This window comes from Helianthus annuus, chromosome 12 (assembly GCF_002127325.2).
Source record: "Helianthus annuus cultivar XRQ/B chromosome 12, HanXRQr2.0-SUNRISE, whole genome shotgun sequence".
NCBI lineage: Eukaryota > Viridiplantae > Streptophyta > Magnoliopsida > Asterales > Asteraceae > Helianthus > Helianthus annuus.
This window is the reverse complement of record NC_035444.2, coordinates 115,864,471-115,887,027: the sequence shown is the minus strand read 5'-3', so window position 1 is coordinate 115,887,027 and position 22,557 is coordinate 115,864,471. Positions and strand designations below refer to the sequence as shown.

The 22,557-nt window shown below is 36.9% G+C and overlaps 1 protein-coding gene across 1 annotated transcript; it reads right to left on the bottom strand.

Moving 5' to 3' along the window:
- Window positions 1-2,295: 2,295 nt before the first annotated feature.
- On the bottom strand, window positions 2,296-2,874 carry LOC110875722 (zinc finger CCHC domain-containing protein 9-like). The gene has a single exon (XM_022123926.1). It carries the CDS (start codon window positions 2,872-2,874, stop codon window positions 2,296-2,298), a length of 579 nt encoding a protein of 192 aa, XP_021979618.1.
- Between the last annotated feature and the right edge of the window lie 19,683 nt (window positions 2,875-22,557).

Below are 22,557 nucleotides of genomic sequence, written 5' to 3'. Positions count from 1 at the left end.
CAGTTTGACGCAAATAGTCCCTCTAATGCGGAAACTTGAGTATATCATCGTTAAATAGCATTGAAGCCTTATCTAAACCATATTAGGCATTCTTGAGAGTATTATAAAACATCATAATGCTTCGGGTTCGTTAAAAGGTCATTCAGAGGTATAATTAAACATACTGACACTTTTAGTCCCTCTAACTTGCAAAGTTGCGCGTAACTTCACTTATAGGCATAGAAGCCCTTAATGGCCAATATTAGGCATTGCCGAGAGTATAATCAATTATCATGAAGCTCCTGTTTTGTTAAAAGGTCACTCAGATGTAAGAATTAACATGTTGGTGCTTTTAACCCTTCATTGTGCAAACCTTCAATTAATTACGCAAACGGCTACTCTTAATCAATGAGCGGCTCAATTGTGAATATGAACTGTAAGAGGTTATTTAGAAACTTATTTTGAGTATGCTAACACTTCCAGTCCTTCTATAATCAAGCTTTTCGATTTTTCGAAAAAAATAGTCCCTTAAATTCAACGTTTGACTTTATCAGGGTTTGTTACACGTGTCAATACATCATTGGACGTGTTTTTACGAGGTGTTACATCCTCACCCCCTTAAAAGAAATCTCGACCTCGGGATTTGATAAAAGATGGAAGTACTTTTTGTCTTATAATGGACTTAATCTTCCACAACATATTTGGGCTTCCAAGGCAACCAAGTTGACCCTTATAATAGGTACACGTCTTCTTTTTGAATTTCTAATCTTATCAATCCTCAATCGATACTGGTTTCTTAATGAACATAAGTTTTTATTAATCCTCACATCACCATGTGACTTTGCTATAGACATATTGTCTAGCCATATCTTTAAATCGCAAGTGTGGGACACATTGCGAGTTCCAACAAGGTCCTTAAGTAAATTTTAGCTATTAAGCTACTTGATCTTGATATATTAGATTTGCTCGAATGATTCTATGTATCCAGAGCTTAACTTACCCTGATAAAATTAAAATTCGGCACACCCTTCTTAGGGCGATACCTTCAATTGAACCTTATTTCTTATTAAGGACTTAAGAGGGTTGCGACTTTCATCAATCCTTGATTTTCTTTTTCCGCCGATTACTGGCAACTTACAGATGATTATGAATTCAAATGATCTTAATCGTGTGTTCCAAGGAAATTTCAGATCCTGATAATTGGACTTACCAAAGTCCCGTCCATCAGACGAACATTTGACATTCCATCTAAACAAGGTCTCCAAAGGAGCAGCCTTGATACTTACATATTAACTATTACAGTGAAGCTTATTTAAGGTGAGATGGTTTTTCCAGCTACAGCTTAAAACCAATCTTAAGGAATAGCTATTCCTTACAGTTAGTCGAACAAATCGACGATCCTGGGCAGCTTACAGCGGTTCTTAATTGTTGCCTAAATAGGGTTGCGATATTCAATGCATAAGCAAAATGAACCGTCTTTCTTAATTAACAATATCGAACTCCCGGAATACTGAATTAGGCTTTATGAACCTCTATCTTAAAACTCACTTAATCAGGGTTTCGATTCTTCCAATTATGGTACTAGCCGTCCTGGAGATTTCACAATAATGCAGCCCTAAGCGGGTTATAAATCTTAACTCTACTTGCCTCTCAGGAGGTAAACATGGTAGTCTTTGGAGAAGATAATCAAGACATAAGGAGGTTACAGAGACTTTTTAAATCTCAGGCTCTAGTGCATCTATCATTGCCTGTGTCAGACAAGTGACACATTTATGTTACGAGTCCACGGATTCCTTAATCAGAGATATTTACTTGGACAATTCCATTCTGGATATCTTCCTTGAATACCATTAGCTGACTTTAGTACAATATGACCATTGGAATATCTTTGTGGTTCCATGCATTAAACCTCCATACTGATCAGGCATGGAAGCAATCTATGGAACATATTAAGATACACCAATCCTCATATGGCGCTTTTGTCATACTGTCTAGTATTCGCAATCGATAGAGATCAAAGAGATATCAACTACATATGCTGACGTACTTCACCCTGAGGGAGGGTTCTCTAGAATTTCACGACTGAAGATTTCTGAGAGGAACAGAAGAAACGGTTCCTATGATTTTCATCTGTAAGTTTTACCTTACGCTTAATATCTAGGGTTTTTATGGAAGATTTTAAAAGTTTGCTATACTTATAATTTATGAAGGATTTATTGGTACCCGAACCAAAATAAAACTCTTAGCATTTATATCAATGATAAATGATAAGGAATGTACCTGGTGTCATTATTGATGTGAACTACTTCAGGCATTTTAAGCGCTTTCATTCTCAGGCTTTCTATCCTTAACCACACCTCCTTTGGCATATCTAGGGCACGTAGTCTTGATGTGGCCTTTCTCGTTACAGTCGTAGCAGACTGCATCCTTTATGTCCTTGCAATCCAATGTTTTATGTTCACTTGATTTGCAAATCCCACAAGGTAGAGGTTTAGATTCAAATCTGCATCTCCCGTAATGGCGCTTCTTGCAGGTCTTACATACAGGTTTCTTGTCAGACTTTTGTTTGTTCTTCTTAAGCTCAGGCTTGCTCTTTTTCTTAGAAGCATGGGAGTTATCTTTCTCCCTTTTCCTTTTTAGTTCATCCTTTGTATCCGAGGTATGAACAAGATCCTTCTCGTGAGTAAAGGAGTGTAGTCTTAAATGGGATGTGGAGCAAGTAGCATTGGGCTTCTTGAACTTTTTCACGGCCTTTCTCACAGCTTTTCCAACAGCTGCGTCTATCATAGCTTGGAGAACACCTTTGTTAATTTTGAGGTTCACAATTGTAGCATCATTAGCATGCGTCGCATCATCAATGGTGCGATTGACGGTTGTCTTATCCGAGTTTGTCATACTCGAAACTTGGTTCCTAACACTAAATGAAACAATTACTTAGCTGCAATCCTGCAACCGCTATTCATCATCCTGATGATCTAACATATACTAATCATGTTATCAATAAACCATACAGGCTAATATAGTACGGACAATCTTAATGAATGTTATTTACATATATATCGATTATACTTAGCCTAGGCCATAAAAAGACCATCAATGGCATTTAAGGTTTGGACCTAGTCCATCACCTTTTTGACAGGGGATCAAAGGTCACATCTGTCTTTATTATATTGATGATTTTGGACGGCTTTAAAGCTCGCCATAAGGATAATTGAGAAGAGTGATTCCTAATGGATATAAAGCATCCATCTAAGATTGTTGAAGCGGTCTCTAAAGTATCATCGGCCAATTCTACCTTGCGTTATATGTTTAGAGCCCTAACAGGTGGATACAATAGTTTACAACATTTATTTTCCACAATAGACTTATCTGTGCCATAATCAAACAAATTCCCGCATAACATCTTTGATGAGGAAAGGTACCTGTTATGATGTTATCATTCTGTACTGCCTCCTGGGCGTTCATCTGGAAGACTCACGCGTTTGATTTCTTGGCCTCTCCAGGCTTCTTTATAAGTTTTGGGCAGTTGGTTTTGATGTGCCCTTCCTCGTTACATGTGACAACCCTCATAATTCCATGTATCCGTACAATTAATTAATATTTAATTTGTGCTTAATGACTGTGCTTGATTACAACTGTGATTAAACTGCTTCCCGTTTTCTGTTATATACATACACATGCATCACATTTTATACTGTCACACACAAACATTAGTGACAAACTTGATGCATAAAGCATAGTTAGCACAGTGAGCGGATAACCCAGAGGCATGCTGACAATGCCAGCACCTAGACAGACAATGTTTTTGAGGCCAGTGTGAGCCTGAGATAGAATACTACACTAGTAGGGAGTGTAGGGAGGTGAGGACCATAAAACTGCGTCACTAGGGGATAGTTATAGTGCCGGGAAGTGCCTAAAACATACTTTAAATGCAGAATTCTGCACTAAATAACCAAAATTCAGCATTTAATAATGCTAGTAAAGTGCAAAAACTTGGCAAACTAGTCCTAGATACTTTCCAAAGTGTTGGGAATTAAATGTGTCACTAAAAGTAACATAAAAGACACCTTACGGATTAATTTAGCACTTTAACGGAACAACACCCAACCGAACAACCGGACTCTACCCGGAGCATAAAAATATTGCCAAACACATTGTTTTTATTTTTCTGAGCTAGTTAGGGTCCCCAAACACCCTAACACACTATATATTATAAAACACACCATAACCATTAACTAAACACTTGTTTCTCTAACTAGTTAGTAACTATACATTTGAAAACTAACCCCATACCCCCCCCCCCTGGGCGACGGTCACAAAGGGGTGACCCACCCTTTGATTTCTTTGATTTTTATAATAGATCATGTTGGACACTTAGAGACATAATACTCAGTGGTTAAATAATGAACTTGGTTTATATAAGTGCACAAGGGTTATGCATACATTCACAAACACACAACACAAACAAGCTCTCTCTCTTCTCCTCTTCCTTGTGTTCGGCCGCCAACAACCACCACCATACCACCACCTTCAAGTTTCCTTTCATGCATTCTACATACATCCAAAGGTGCTAGAGATCATACAAACAACCTTGGTGTGTTCGGAAGCTCAAGGACCGCTCTCATTCTCTTTTATTCACCACATTTACACTCTTGAACTCCCCTAGCCTTGTGCTAGTAGTAAGTGTCTTAGATCTTCATCTTCTTCATATTTTTGATGGATAATAGTGAAAAGAATGGTGAAATATCAAGAAACACTAAGAACATAATCAAGTCTTGAAACATAAACTAACAAAGTGATGAAGTAGTGTTAAAATGAAGAAGAAATCATGTTATTCTTGTGTTGTTATGCTTGTTGTTTGTTGTATGATAGTTGAAATGATATGGTTCATCACATGGACTTGCTAGATCATGTTTAAGAACATGAACTAGCAAGATGTGAAAGTTAGAGAGATGTGGATGATGGAATCATCCACACATAAACTATGAACTTGAATGGATAAATGTTTTCTTGAAAAATAAAGATCAAAACGAGTTATAACCTTGTCGATCTAAAGATCCATGAGTGGTTTTTCGAAAGAACCAAGTGAGAAGTATGAGTTTTGTAAAAACTTGGATCTTACACAAGCTTAACACATTTTTAGTGAATAAACAAGTGTAGAAACACTTGTGTAATAAGAAAATTTCACAAAGAAATATTTTTAGAAATTATGACTAGAAGTTGTAAATGTTCAAACTCTTTAAAAATAAAGTTTTAAAGGAACTAATCACACTTTTAAAGGTAACAAGACTTACTAAGTATGCTAGTAAGTTACTACATGTTTTTACAAATTTTTCAAGTTCATAAGTTTATGGTTTATGCTTATTTTTGTCAAGATTGGTAATTAGAAATTGTATGATGATTGTTTGAATGATTTTACAAAAGAAAATGATATGCTAGTAAGCATGGACGCCTCCATTTACAAAGGAAACTCTGGCGAAATTTTTCTAAAATTTCAACACTTAGAAATATTTTTCTAACAAGTGTTTACAAATATATTTTTAACCTTGATTTCAAAATAAACTTCGCCATGATTTTTATTACAAAATACCAAGTGCCGGAGGTTGATTTTCGTAAATAAAATTTTGATAAATATATATTTAGAATATATATTTTATACTAAAACGCTTGTGTGATTATTTGATTATTTTGTGAACTAGTTATATTATTTTTAGGATAAAATAATATAACTATAATATGCCATAAAATTACGACTCCAAAATAATACTAAAACTCTCACAAAATAAATATTTAAGTTACGCAAGTATTGTTATATTACGAAGCGCTAAAACGTCACTTATGTATATTTCAGAAAAATACTCTCATACGTAAATTTTTAATAAAGTATTATTTTGGAAAATTTATGAAGAAGGATATAATATTTTTGGGAAAAATATATATATTTTAGAATTAAGATGTTTTAGACAAGTGATTTAAATATATTTTTCTAAGTGAGACTTAAAATATATTTTTCGAAATTATAAAGTGTACATGTATAAATACCCCCATCCTTGGGAAGGAAATACACATATAAAATACCTAAGAAGTGTGGATACGAAGTAGTTGCCTAACTATTTTTCCTAAATACAAAAGTTAAGTTAAAATAATTATTATTATTTTAACAAGTATAATATCAAAGTAACACAACTCAAAACACTAAACCTTAAGCCAAGGCACGGCCCGTTCGTCTAATAGACATTAGTACATGTAGGTCGTCACGCAGCAGATCGAGTTTGAGATTGACGTTACAAGATACGCACTTTTGTGAGTTCATGTCCCCCTCTTCTCTTTACTGTTTTTCAGTTTTATACTTCGGGGGTGAAATACATGCGATGATTATTACAAACGTTTACTTACATGGTATGATTAGCGTAGGGAGGGTTTACTACTAGATCATGTGAGGGGTGGGTACAACACTTAAGGCCATTAATCCTCGTTGTTAGGACCGAGGGACACAAGAGTGATAGATCTATTTGGGTGTAGCGAGCCCACACTCGTGAGGCCGGGGCGGCCCATAGAGGTGATTGTGTCTTACCGCCGAAGCCCGGTAACAAATTTGCTAGGTTTGAGTTTTCCTGCACTTTCTCACACATATCAGTGGCTTTGCAACCCATTGATGATCTCTTTTTCCTTATTGCTGCATACCAGGGACTTTTAATCATACATGAAAGGTTTATTCATACTCACTTTTACATGAAGTCGCTCAACTTTTGTTGATTTTTCAAACTACATGTATTTCAGGAAATTAGTGGATCTGGCGAAGTATGCAATCGTGTCAAGCTGCGTAGGAAATAGTGATGTCATCCAGGTTTAGGAGGTGTGACCCTTGCCTGGACGGGTTACAAGCCTTAAACCATGTTTTTATTTAAGTCTTTTGTCGAGTCGTATGAACATGTTTTAATTATGTCGTGGTTGTATTTTGTTTTATGTGTGGACTTTTAAAAACAATGATGTTGTGGTAACTTTTAAAACTTTATGAATGGATGACTGTCATGTGTTTTAAATTTCATATAGCATTGATATGATTGTGCTATGGTATTAAGAAGTCACACCAAATAAACCCATGCTTCCGCAAAAGCCAGGGTGTGACATTACAGTTGTAACAAGTCGCATTCTTGAATCCTTGAGTTACCTGTCAATGGCTTGAGTGAGGCACATATTGGGTCCCACTATGAGCACCACTTGAATCCTTGAGTTGCCTGTTAATGGCTTGATTGACAGCCTTATCTATCATCTTTTGTAATTCTACAGCCGTTACATTCATCCTTGTATTGTCATTCCTCATATTGGGATGACTGTTGACTTCATCTAATTTAGACATGCTGAAGCTTGTTTTCTATAAAACAATCACCAATAATTTTGCTTAGGAGTCTATTTTGGAATCATCATCTTCGATGATTCATTAACCATGGCATTAATAGACCATATTTGGTTATTTTAATAATCAGGTATATTCTATACTTTTCATTATAATTAATCCAGCTATAAGCTATTAAGGATATTGAAATGGCATAAAAAGGCCTTGTCACGAGGACAATTTTGAATCTATAAGTCATGATCTTATAGGATCGAGGCATTAAGATTTGAACATAGTTTGTTACCTTTCTTGACAGAGAGTCAAAGACTACAATTTTCGTTGCTTTGAAAGGCGACTTATTTTGCCACATAGGCTTATCAATGGACATCACTAATGGATGCTTATATTTATATGTATATATATTTATCGTATTTGAGGATATTAGTCACGATCTTATCGATCTTATAGACTCTAAGGCTTGGGCATTGCCTACCCCCTTTAACGATGAACCATAACGGTCACATTTGTCAATGTCACCAATGGACAATATAGTATATAGCCCGTAGGCGAAACACCACTTAAGGATGTTAAATAATAATATGATCATCATATCAGATGATATTAGTCAAGATCGCATTGATCATACAGACTATTATGCTTGGACGTAGTCCAATATCTTTAGACAGGGGGTCAAAGACCACCACTGTTGTTGTCTTATCGGACAACCAGTTTAGCCCGTAGGCACTTCATCACTAATGGATGTTTATAATATGATCATCTTTAGGATGATATAAGCCATGATTTCTGTAGGATTGTGCGACTGACCCAAATGAGTCGTTCAGAGGAGTTTTACTTCGTTTCAGGTGCGGAAAACAAGAAACAAAGGTAGAAACAGCTAAATCTTCACTTAAGTCACTGATTGTATTGATCTGACATTGATTACAATCAATTCTCACACCGGCAGCACTTCGGTATGGATTACAAGACTCTCAATCCTGATTTCACTCTAAAGTGTCCTATATATAGTGTCGCGATTTCGCCTGAAACCTATCAAACCATTTGGAGCGAAATCAGCCACATGTGATTTCGCTCGAAATCAAACAAAAGGCATTAGGAGCGAAATTACTTCTATGAGCGAAATCAGACTTCTAGAACTCTAAGACTTCCTATTTTCTCGTAAAACGTGCCCTAATCTATACAATGAAATCTAAGACTCGAGTGCGACTGACCCAAATGAGTCGTTCAGAGGAGTTTTACTTCGTTTCAGGTGCGGGAAACAAGAAACAAAGGTAGAAACAGCTAAATCTTCACTTAAATCACTGATTGTATTGATCTGATGTTGATTACAATCAATTCTCACACCGGCAGCACTTCGGTATGGATTACAAGACTCTCGATCCTGATTTCGCTCTAAAGTGTCCTATATATAGTGTCGTGATTTCGCCCGAAACCTATCAAACCATTTGGAGCGAAATCAGCCACATGTGATTTCGCTCGAAATCAACCAAAAGGCATTAGGAGCGAAATTACTTCTATGTGCGAAATCAGACTTCTAGAACACTAAGACTTCCTATTTTCTCGTAAAACGTGCCCTAATCTATACAATGAAATCTAAGACTCGATACAAGACGAAGTCGACAGATGTATGCACCAACAGACTCCCCCTCGAGATGTTGACGAGTCTGACTGTGTCGAGTCCTCTCAAACTTCAGTCTTGATCAGCCTCTGGGCTTCACTCTCTCTTCTCTTTTATATCTTCTACAAACTCCCCTTTGCAATATGCTAGCATTTCTTTAGTTCTTCAGCATCATCTGCTTTAGGATCGTTGTCTGGCTTTCACAGGTACTTGAATGTTATCCTGACTTAAGCTTTGTCCACAGAATCGAAACCTGGTACATCCTCTATCCACAGAGTCCTCAGGTATCTGAATCTTGCTCTCAAAAGCTTCTCAGAATTGAATAACCTGGCTCTTCAGAAGGTTGTTCCAAGAACGAAACTTGGCTCTAGTTCTGCTCAGGATTAATAACCCAGCTCATATTAACCCGCATAAACTCTACCTCAAAGTAAATTTCCATATCTAAACATTTTAAGTATAGAGACATGCACCATCACTGACTCTTCCTCAGATCAAACAAAGATTTTTGATGAACCAATTGAAAGATTATATTTTGAAAAATATTTAATTTCATAGTACACACTGCCCCTCAAATTTTGCTCATCATGTTTAGCACTCAGAATTTTGAAAATTAGCTTTTCAATATCAGTTGTCGAAAATCCTTTTGAATTTTTCAAAAGTTTATACTAAAACACGCCCAAAATCTTTTTGGATTTTTGAAATGCAAAGAAAATAAAAATACCAATTGTAAAAATAAAAATAAAAATAATGCAGAAATGAAATATTTACAAACAATATTTTTGTGAGCTTGTGTAAGAGGATCATATCAGTTTATGAGACGAGTCACTAACACCGTTAATCTTGATTACATTTTAAGTTCTAAACAATTCACCTAGATTGTCAGTATATTTGTCCACTTAAATTTTCACACAAAGTGCAACTGTTTCGAGATACGATATTAATGTCTTAATAACTTAAACTTATTTGCGTGTCCCACTACTTGAATATACTCACGTATCCAGATCCCAATATTCAGTCTTACAGGTGAGTATACCACAGATGATATCTGTAAGGGGTTAGATGCGAGGGCCGTGAGAGCTCAGGTCGATACTTCCGTATACGCAAAGAGATGACGGCTTCGACTTTTGGTGTGTCCCCTTTAGAGGATCTTTTGTTACAACAGCAATGACTATCAATTTTATTGTTTCATCAATTTGCTGAGGGCGAGCTTATATTTCAAAGCATTTGCAGAAAGTATTATCCGGGGACTAGGTCAGTATTTCCATACAGCAGAAGTCCCGGGATAATACCCCAGATATCACTGAGCATAAAGACCTAGTATCTCAGAATAAGGGACCTTTCAAACAAGATTTCAGGGGTTACCTATATATCCAAGAAGTTGTTACCCACAAAATAAGCAAGTTTGAATTTTTAGGTTTATATCTCGTCACAATCTACTAAATGTGCAAAAACCTACTGGCATATCCACAGTGAGATTGTTTATCACATTTTAACTTTCCATTTCTTTAGCATGTTGTGACAGTCTACTGATGTACTAACATTTCCTCTTTTCTCAACAAAACTCATTTTACATTTTATAATGTTTTTGGCTTTTTCAAATTTTCTAATGTTTTTGGATTTTCTGAAATTTTCTACTCCCCCTAAAATGCAAACACATTAAAGAAAAATTGAAAACACAACTAGAGTCTTGACGCAATTGTAAAATAAAACTTTACAATAAGTTGACAACCGATATCGAATCACATCAATTCGCCATCCACTTAGGCATAAACAATCAGAACTCCCCCTTTCAACAACCTATTTTCTGATTAAGATTTCAAAACACTTAAGTTTGTTTTAATCAAAAATGATTTTTCCGGAAAATAAGTTTGTTCATCAATCACTTGTAGTAGATCAAGTACAAATTAATGTCCCTAATTTACCATATGCAAGTATGCACCCTCTGTACCAATTGTATAAATACCATCACCATTGTCCAGTGTAGGAATAGAACATCTACACTAGATCATTTACCAATTGTAAGAACAACATGCCGATTCCTGCTTCACACTTACCAACTCCGGCGTAGTCATTCAACCTATAAAAGTTTAAACTCATTCAAATCTTTCACAAAAACATTTTACACTAATGATGCCGATTCCTGATCCATGATTACAAACTTGGGATCTCCGGCATAGTCAGATGTTTAAAGGAAAAGAATTTCCACCCAAGTCTGACCAACCTTGGGTGTTTTTAGCTCTTTCAGCTCTTGTTCAGTTGGGTTAAATGTTGCCCTTTTAGTTGCGTAAAAGAATTCCCATTGAATGTTTTCTCGACATCAAACTCATTTTTCTCGGAGTAAAAATGATCCGAGATCTCAATCTTACCAACTTTCTCTTTAATTTCTTCCAATTTCAGTGATGGAAATTTATCATCATTCACTGAATCTTTTACCTCACCTTGTGGCTCCTCTGGCTTTGTGGAACCAGATTCATCACCAACTTTCTCATCAACTTTCTTCGCAATCCACACTTGGTTGTCTTTTGCTTTCTTTTTGTAAACATTTTTCTTTGAACACTCACCAACTTTATGAGTTGAGTTTTCAAAAATTTTAAAGTTTTCGGTTGGTGGTTTAACATCAACAACTTTTTCTTTCAATTTTTCAGAAACTCCCTCTTTTGTCTTGGCATTTTTCGGGCAGTTCCATGCAATGTGACCAGCTTCATTGCATTTGGAACAGGTGCGAGTCTCTCTTGGATGAAACACTCCAGTTCCATTTGTTTTCTTCTCAGCAAGAAACTCCTGGTTTGATTGTTTCCAGAATGATTTCTTCTGTTCATCCTCAGCACTTCCACCTGAAACAAATTCTGTTTTTGTTTTAGAAATTTTGTCATTTTTTGAATTTTCTGGTGGAATAAAACCAAGAACTTTCTTTTTGTAGCTACGATTTTGGTTTGGTTTCTTTTGAAAACCAGAACCAGAATTGTAACCCTTTTTCTTGTTTAAACGTTGTTGCACTCTTGAAGTGTATTTTTTATGTTTTTCAATATTTTTCAAAACTTTCAATTCTGGAATATTAATTTCTATTAGTTTGAAAGTCTTGTTAATCAATTCCGTTTTAACACTCATTATAGGAAACTCTTTGTTGTAATATAATTTGTCAGAATCATTCAAAGTATAAACTACTTAGAATGTTTCATCATTCAAATTTGATTTGGATATCAAAAATTCTTTACTATAAGCCTTTTTGACCGACGACTTTGGACCATTGACTGATGAATTTGACCCTCCAGATTCAGACTTTGACTCAGACTCCTCATCAGTATCTAACACCTGATCAACCACCTTTTTGATTAACTCAGACTCATGTCAGTGTCAGACGAGGTGAACGTGACGTCAATGTTTTCTGGTAATTCATCAGTTGTATCGGTTTTTAGCTTTATATTGGTTGCTTTTTCAAGTTGCTCCTCGTTTGGTTTTCTAGGAGAATACCCTTCCCAGATCGGAGGCGGACACTTGTTATAGCTAACAGTCGGTTTCTTACCAGTATCCTTCTTCTTTGACTTCTCGTCTTGAAAAGCTTCCATACCTGCAACAGTTGGATAAATTCGATCAATAAGGTAATCAGAACTAGAATAACTCTGCAATAATCTTCTGATTCTCTCATTTTCAATCTTTTCAGTTTCCAACTCTTGCTTCCATTTTGCACTTTCTTCGATGTAGAAATTGATAGCTTTTTTGCTTAGTCATCATCACAGCATTCATCATCGTTAGTGCTTGTTCTCTCTCAGAATTTGTCTTTTGAAGACCAGTTACTGTTTTGTTCAAGACATCATAAGATTCTTTTACATAGTTGAGATTGAACAACAACTGCTATTTCTTCTTCTCATATTCAGCTATCATCTCGTCTTTTGCTGCACATTCCTTGCAAGATTCCAAACACTTTGTGCAAGGCTTGACGACTTCAACAATCTTTTCAACTTCAATGATCTTTTCCACTTCTATAATCTTTTCAGCTTCGATCACTTTCTCTGTTTCAGTCACCTTTTCTGCTTCATTAACCTGCTCTGACTTTTCAATCTCCTCAGCAACACTTTCAACTTTCTCATTTTGAACAACATTTTCAGTCTTCATTTCTAGTTGCTCTTTTGCAGCTCGTTTCTCCTTCAGTTTCTCCAATCGATCTGCAAAATAGAAATGAAAACTTTCAGGAGAAAGATGAGATTTGGCAATGTTAATATGTTTTTCTTCCTCATCATCACTACTGTCTTCGGTTGGTGACTGTTCAAATTCTACAGATTTTTCAGAATTATCATCCGATAAACCAGAATCAGACGGAGTTTTATCAAAGACAACTTCTTTTTCTGAATTAGCATCACTTTGTACACTCTCATCTGAACTCTGTGAGCTTTCATCAGCACTTTCTGAGCTTTCATCAGATGCAACAGACTCTTTCTCCACATTCTTCACAGTCTCACCAATAGACTTCATCCATGTGGCAAACATAACTGGTTCTCTAACAATCTTAGCAATGAACGCTTTGAATTCTCCTTTTTCATCAACAAACATATCCCAGCTAAAGCCTTCAGGTAGTCTTTCATCATCCTGATTGACTAAACAGACTTTGCTTTCTGGTGATATGTAGTCGTTCCAGTTAAAATCTACCAAACATGCTCTCTTTGAATCCTCGATTCTTCTACCATGAGCCACTTGTGGTTCTTGTTGTTGTTGCTGACCCACTTGCTGATAAATGGCTTTCCGGTAGTAGTCGCCTTTTCCGAACGGATTCTAAGCTTCACTAGCTTCCCTGTTCTTGCACTCCCTCTTGAAATGACCTTTCTCCCTGCATCGAAAACAAGTAACTTTAGATTTATCAAAACCTAATGTAGAAACATGTGCATCAAGAAAGTCATTTCTCCCAGTAATAAGCTTGAATTTTTCAGCTCTTCTGAGAACACTAGCTAGACACCATTTGATATCCATTAATTCCATCTCTTCGGCGTCTATCTGATCGTAATCCTCCTTTGTGAGCATAGGATTCCCGATCCGACCTGCAACTAGACCTTCATACAAGAGAAGCACAGAACCAAGTAAAGCCATGTGGTCTTTAGCAGTATCTTCAGAAAAACTTTGACCCTCTGGAAGATTCAAAGTGATGTTGCACTGGATCACATAACCATTTCCTGTCTTTGTGCTTTGAGAATGGAAACTTGTAGTTGACTCTTTCGGATTGACACTAGGAAATGAAGAGAATCCACTGCTTTTGTTTGAAGTCTGATCAACTTTTTCCGTTGAATCTCCAGCACTAAATGAAGTTTGTATTTTTGGACTTCTCTCAGCTTCTGGAACCAGGACACTACCTTTGTAATACAGTTTTACATCTTGTTGACCACTTGGGCTGTTCATCCTAGCGATCTTCTGCTGTTCCAAATCCTGACCCTCGATCTTCTCGATAAACTGAGAAATTGTTAATCCATCATACACCCCAGTATTTTTCAGAATCATCAAGTAGGTTCCCCACTCTTTCTGCGGTAACGCATCGGCTAACTTGTCTACCCACTCTTCACGTTCTTTTGTAATACTCAGCATTGACATGGATCGCACTAAGTGGCAGTATCGTTCAGTCAGCTTCTATGTGTCTTCACCCGGTAAACTACTAAACAAATCAAACTCTTTCTTGAGCAACGCCTTCTTGCTCTTAATCATATTCTCACTACCTTCAAAGTTGACTTTAAGTGCATCCCAAATCGATTTTGAAGTTTTGTCGTGCTGAAGCAATATGAAAATGTCTTCTTTAATGGCTTGTTGAAGCAGACTGATCAACATCTTCTCGGCTTTGTACATATTCCGTTCTTGATCTGTAAACTCTGATAGCTCTTTGATAACTTGCAAATCTGTTCGAGGCAACACATATTTCTTTAGAATACATTCCCAAGATCTAAGATGGTTTGCCTGAACCCAGTTTTCGAATCTGTCTTTCCACCCATAGTATTCTTCAATACTCGTCAGTTTCAGGGGCTTTTGTGTAGTTCCTGTCTCATTTTCCAAATTCATGACTTGAGAAATGGAAGCCGGAGTAGTCGGAGATGTAGCGAATGCGTTGTAGAACTCTTCACTCATGATGACGTATCACGTTTTACAAAACAGTTACTTTGGAGCGGAATAGCAAAATTCACAACTTTGAGCGAAATCACCCAATACTGAATTTGGAGCGAAATAACAAACAAGTTTGGAGCGGCATCACTTGTTTTGTCTTCTGGAGAGAAATCACCAGTAGAGTTGGAGCGACATCAGAACTTTGTAACACAGGAGCGAAATCATCACTATGTTTAGGAGCGAAATTAGATTTTAGATGGCCTTGGAGCGAAATCAGGAGATAATTTGGAGCGAAATCAGACAGGTATCTACAGCTAGAAGCGAAATCAGACCTATAACTTGAGCAAAATCAGGAATGGTCAGTTCGAGCGAAATCAACTCGGGGTCCATTTTGGTCCATTTTTAGTCCGATTTTAGCAATGAAACTTTCCAGGGTTTGTCTATGTGACACCTATGTCACCGCGACCATCAACCAAATACCAAGCCGATGAAATATCGTATTTCATACTTGGGATCTTGTATAAATATGTGTATCTATTGCACATATCAATTCTGGTTCAATTTCAAACTTTACATCGCTTTCTGGAGAATTATACGCAAACTGGTGTGTAAACGTACTCAGTTTAATGCGACAAATACTCCGGGACATCAACATATACTTAACTACCTTAAATAACCTTTACATAACTTAGAAATAAGTTTTGAAGGCTTTGGTATGGCAAAAACAAGTTAATTCGCTTACAGGGACTAAACTTGACAAACTTCGAAAGTATGCCAATTTGAACTATAACGAACATTCCGGAACATGTCCATAAGTTAAACATACCATAAATATCCTTTACATAGCTTAGAAATAGGCTTTGAAGGGTTTGGTATGCTAAAACAAACTTTTGGATCATTCAGGGACTAAAAGTGTCAAAAAGTGCATAAGTTTGCACTTTCGCGCATAACTTACGTTCTGAATACATCCGGACATCCAAAAATTTATGTAAGCATCCTTATATTATGCCTTAGTGTTTGGCATGAGAAAAATCCGTTCGTCACGTCATTTGGATCGTCTTTCGCACTTATGCGCATTCCGTCGTAATTAACCGAACATCGCGATCGTACGGCCAAACGAACCAACATCCGACATATTTTTGAGCATATTTCATGTCCACAATGTTTAGGCATCATTTTAGGGCCTTAAAGTTGGCTTTACGGGCCTTAGAAGTGTCGGAAATGGCTTAAATACGCAACAGGGACCAAAACTGCCATTTCTGAAAGTATGTGCAGATCAGACAGGCCCAGGCGGCCCGCCTGAGTTTGTGCATATCCTGATGCGGGCCGCATGGCCCCTTCAGTAACAAAAATTTTTGTCTTTCTTGCAAATTGGCCTTTCAAACACACCAAAGGGCAATGCCCTTTCACCATATCAGGAGCTAAGGGTCATTTTGAGCCACCACAACTTTGTGACAAGTGTACGCTTAAGATCGTGGCACGATATTCAAGAAACGATCCTAACAAATTTGTGACAAGTGTACGCTTAAGATCGTGCCATTTTGATCTAGATTAGCATTCGGGTACCCTCCGTAAGTATTCTTTCGTTCTTTTATTCACTTTTCGAGTCCGAAAGTCAACGTTTTGTTGACTTTCTGCATTGACCAGCCTATGGTCAACACGAAGTTCATGGAACTTCATAACGTGAGCGTGATCACGATGGTTATAGTCCATGGCGACTATACCTACTGATTACCACGTTATCTAGGCTCAGTGACAAGTCGTAGTTTCGGCCAAAATGTGCATTCTTGCATATTTTGTAACCAAACTACTCGTGGGCATCAAAGCCGTTTGTTTTGATGCCAAACCTGTTTTCTAAACATAGTTAAGCATGTTCTAACATGCTTAGCTCGTCACTTTTAGTATAGTGCTTATATAGGGTCGTAAGGTAAGCGATCTAAACAATCGCTTATACTTTCGAACCCGACCCATTTGGTCGATCATTAGGATCCGACCAAACACATTAGGTGGCCATAGCTATAACCTTCCGAGGTTATACCTTGTGGTCACGATGTTAGGCGTTCCAAACGCGTTCTACGCGAACGACGCGTTAAGGTAGCATAAGCTACCTAAACGGGTCGTAATGGATCGTAAGCACTTAGGTTAGGTTTCATTTTAGTATGTAGGCTTTGTTAAACCATATTTCACGAGTCTCCATACTCGTTTGGTTTACGAACCCGCATACTATCCGATCCTTCCGATTTTGGTCCGGTATATTAATATAGCTACCTATTAGGTGCCGTTTGATATCCCGTGATCTCTAGCATTATTTGATTATTATACAAGGAATTCAAAGCAATCTCAGGTGAGTACATTGAACCCCTCTTTTACTGTTTTCCAAACTGTTTTGGGGTGAAACGCATGTGCCTACTTGTTACTTTCATGCTTTCCGGTTTTCACATCATATACTTGCTATGTTCGATAGTACATATATAGTACATGATTTCATTGTGTTTATGCTATGTATGCCCATTGTATGCATACTTAGCACATCACTTTACAATACATTACATGCTATGTATGCCCATTGTGTGCGTACTTAGTGCATTGCTTTACATTACATGCTATATATGCCCATTGTGTGCGTACTTAGTACATTGCTTTACATTACATGCTATTGTATGCCCATTGTGTGCGTACTTAGTACATGGTTTTACATTGCATTTCTGTTGCATATGCTCATCCAGCATATGAACACATTATGCTACATTTTGAACCGTTGTAACCATTTGACTATGTGAACCGTCTTAACCCTTCGATTATATGAACCGTTTGTAACCATTGAACCGTGTAAACCAGTTGTATCCGTTGACATGATTTACATTTGACAATAGACATTTGACTATACATAAACATTTCCACAATTGTTAAACATTTCAGCTTGATGGTTTGGTTTGAGTAAGTGATTAAGTAACGAGGCGTCTGTAATATGATACAAGCATGGTGGATACGCCACTGGTACATCCTATATATAAGTGTTTGTATGGTATTACATATTGTAGCGTTATTTGAATCATTTAAATTTGAGACATATGACATTTTATACAAATAACACACTTTTCACGAGACATTGTTTTACAAACGACTTATCTTATACAAACACATTTTACATGGTTATCCGTTTAACCATACAGTGTTCTCTTATTTATACATATCATCTGATCTTATCGTTTTTCAAATGATTTACAAGACAAAGAAAAATACAAGGTTCATGACTAAACATTTTCTCAAAACATAATTCATGAATTCCGTTTTCACAAAACCAATGTATCTCACAGGCATTTTTATGCTGACGTACATATTTTCACATGTGTTTTCAGGAGATGATGCATAGGACTTATCAAGACATACTTAGGTGGACTTGTGCCTTAGTGCCTTAAAAAGAGACAAGAACTAGTTAATTTATGTTATGTACTCTTTGGTTCTTGTTTAAACAAAGTAAACATTTATGATTGATTAATAACACGAAACTTCAATTGCCATGGATTTGAAACAATTGATTCTGTTACAACACTCCCCGACATTTCCGCCACGTTTTGTATGTTCTACGTGGTCGGGGTGTGACAGTCTATGTCCAATTTTAAACAGTCTGTGAAATTTTGAACTGGTTTTGACCGATAAAACTTCCTAAAATGATGAAAGAAGGTGTAGAAGCTAGAAATATCAATGAAATTCGGCTGTAAACTGCAGAACTCCTCCAACTGGCTCTGATACCAATTGTAGGATCATGCGACTGACCCAAATGAGTCATTCAGAGGAGTTTTACTTCGTTTCAGGTGCGGAAAATGTCACACCCTGGCTTTGCGGAAGCGTGGTTATTTTGGTGTGACTTCTTAATACCATAGCTTAATCATAACAAGCTATATGAATTAAAAATATGCAAGATCATCCATTAAAAATAAAATATCGAAACATTGTCTTAGCGGGTTAACACCCAACAACCATAAACTTGTCTAAGCATTACAAACCCAAACACAACATAAACATGGTTCAAGGACTGTGACTTGTCCAGGAAAGAGTCACATTCCCCGAACCCTGGATGACCCTGGTGACTTATGCAGCGGAAAACATGCCATACCGTGCCAGATCTTTAATTCCCTGAAATACATGTAAGTTGAAAAATCAACAATAATGTTGAGCGAGTTCATGCGATAGTGAGTAAATAAACCTTTATCTTTATCAAAAACCTGGTATGTAGCAAATAAGGAAAAAGAGATCACCAATGGTTTGCAAGGCCATTGATATGTGTGAAATGCAAGTAGGAAGGCTCAAACCTAGCAAATTTATGCGTCAAGAACAAAGTCATCCCAAGGTCCGTTATGCTGGACCTGGGACTGGGCTCGCTACACCCAAATAGATCTACCGCTCCTGCCCCTCGGTCCTACCCTGAGGATTAATGACCTCAAGTTTCCGCCTACCCATTCACATGATCTAAAAGTAACCCTCCTTACGCTAACCATACCATGTAATAAGTAATCATAATCATTGTAACATGTATTTCACCCCCGCAGTTAGAAAACTGAAAACAGTTAAGAGAAAAGGGGGACATGAACTCACAGTCAGTGCGTCGCTAAATCAAGCACTCCAAATGTCCGAAAGCTGTGCAACGACCTACATGTGCTAATTCTATTAGACGGATGGTCGTGCTTTAGCTTTATAGTTTAATTTTCGGGAAACAGTTAGACAACCGTTCCTTGTATATATTTGGTAGTAAATCTCCTTCCCAAGGATGGGGGAATTAATACATGCGCGTTTATAATATTAAGTCTCACTTAATATATTTTACTTCTCATTCCAAAATATAATTATTTTTCTCAAAAATAATATATTTTCTCTTCGCATAATACTTTCCAAAAATAATATGTTGACAAAATACGCATTTATGAATATTTCCGTATAAAGCGTAAGTTACCTTTTGGCGATTTAGTGGTAATAGTAATTACCGTTGTAACTTATATGTTTGTCGTGTAGGCGTTGGTATTATTTTGGGTTCGACAAAGTTTGTAAATATTATTTTTACTCTAAAAATAATATTTATATATTTTCACAAAATAATCATAAACAGTGTGGTGAAAAATATATTTATCGAACAAATATTTACCACGTTTAGTTTTGTGAAAAATCCCACCTCCGATTATTTAATAAAGTCATGACAAAATATATTTGAAAATATATCAAAAATAGTCTAACACTTGTAAATAATTCTAAGTGTTAGATTTTAGAAAAATTTCGCCAGAGTTTCCCCTGTAACTGGAGGTGGCCACGCTTTCAAGCGTATCATTTTCTTTTACAAAATCATTCCAACACTTCTTTAAATCAACCAATCAATTTCCGATACTTCAAACTAGTTTCAACACATCAAGCTTGTAGACTAGAATGTAAAATCGCATTATTACATGAACTTGTAGTTTTCCCGAAAATCATAGTGTAGATCACCTTATATTTGGTGGATCTATGTATAAAATAGTTTAGCCTTGTAAAAACCCCGTTTTTAGAACAAATCATCCTTTACAACTTCCCGACATCTTTTATAAAAATTGTTACTTTGTCGGATCTTTCGTTTCACAAGTGTTTATACACTTGTAGTTTGTAAAAATCATATTTGTTAACATATCACCCAACTTTTATAAAACATGATTTTCTCGACACTTGGTTCTACGAATATACCACTTGTACATACGTAGATCGGCTCGTTTTAAATACTATTTTACAAGTCAAAATACTTTTACACAAGTTCATGTTTCTCGTGTGGTGGAGTTTCACCTTTTAACCCTCGTACCGATAGAAACAAGCTTATGTCAAGATCTATGATCTTAACAAAGTCGGGTTAAACGATGATAAGAGCCACCACATCGTAGATCGGGCCTCAAAAATCAACATATTCGAATACTACAACATTTACACATGTTATGAGCTTTTAACCAACAATATTCGAGTTTTAGTAGACTTTATAGATTCAAAACGCATGATTCCGACTTTTAACCGTTAAAAATCATATTAACCACTTTAGATACGATCGAGAGTGAGTTTTAAACATTATACCTCTAGCTCGGGGTTAGGGAAGAATCTAGTCGAAAATGGCGTGGATAAAAGCAAAGAAACGAGGTCCTTCAACTTCCGCTTGCTTCAAGGCTCCTTATACGTGATCCTCGACACTTGTATATACTTGGAACTTGCAAGATGGAAACCGAAACGGATGGATGGATGTGAGGTGCTCTCGGCCGAGAACCAAAGAGAGAGGGAGAGAGTGTGTGTTGGTGAGTTGAGTGTGTGAAGTTTCTAATGAGAGGTGGAGGGTTTATATAGGCAAAAGTATAATCTTCGTCCAACGGTCACCATGTCCTCTAGATATTAAACATATGCAATTAAATAATCAAAAAGGTGTACCCTTGTGTCCCCTTGGTTTGGTCGATTCTAGGATGGGGGGGGTATCCGGTTGGTTTTCAAATGTTCAGTTAGTGTTCAGTTACGTTAAGTTGGTTAACTTTAGGGATTAACCCCGTTAGCTGCGTGACGCGTTATAAAGCGGGTGTTAGGGTAATCAGGGACCCTAACTGGCTCAGAAAAAGGCTAATAATATTTTTAGCAATATTTTTATGTTCCGGGTATAGTCCGGTTGTTTGGTTGGATAGTAATCCGTTAAAGTGCTTAAGTAATCCTTTAAGCGTCGTAAATAATATTTTTAGTGACACAATTTATTCTGCAAAGTGTCAGGAATATTTCCTTATGTTTTGGCACTTTATTAGTTAGCTAGAAGCTAGTATGTTGATAAAAGTGCTGTGTTTTGTGCTTAGAGTACGTTTTAGGCACATCCAATCTCTGTATCTTATTCCTAGAGACGCAGTTTAACAACCCTTGTATCCCTACACACACTATGGGTGTAGTAAAATATTTCTGGCTCATTCAGGCCTTTAGAGGCAGTGTTTGCCTGATGCTGGCTATATCAGCATGTTCAATAGGTTATCCGTTCAAATGCTACTGTGCTTTTGTGCATCATGTTTGTCACTAAAGTTCAGTAAGTAGATAATGTAGTGACAGAAATCAAAGTATGATGCAGATATGTACAAGTATCAACAATCAAGTAGCAGTTTATCAGAAATCTCAGTTAAGCACAGTAATTATGCATCAATTAATAGTTAAATAAGTCGTACGGATACCTGGTTTTGTGAGGGTTGTCACATTCTCCCCCCGTTAAATAAATTTCGTCCCGAAATTTTAAATTCTGCTTGTAGAAGCAGGGTTCTCAGGAAATAAGTGGGGGTATTTCTCTTTCATTCGGTCCTCACGCTCCCAGGTGAATTCAGGACCATGTCTAGCATTCCAACGAACTTTGACGAGCTTGACATCTCCGGCGGGTCTTGTTCACTTTCCAATCTGTGACCTCGACAGGTTCTTCAACGAAGTGGAGCGTGTCATCAACATGAATTTCGTCGGTAGGAATGGCAACGTTAACTTGAGTTGGACTTCTCTTCAGATTTGTAGGATCGAGTAT

Coding starts and splice junctions, on each gene's coding strand:
- LOC110875722 (XM_022123926.1), bottom strand. CDS start 2,874: ATGACAAACTCGGATAAGACAACCGTCAATCGCACCATTGATGATGCG.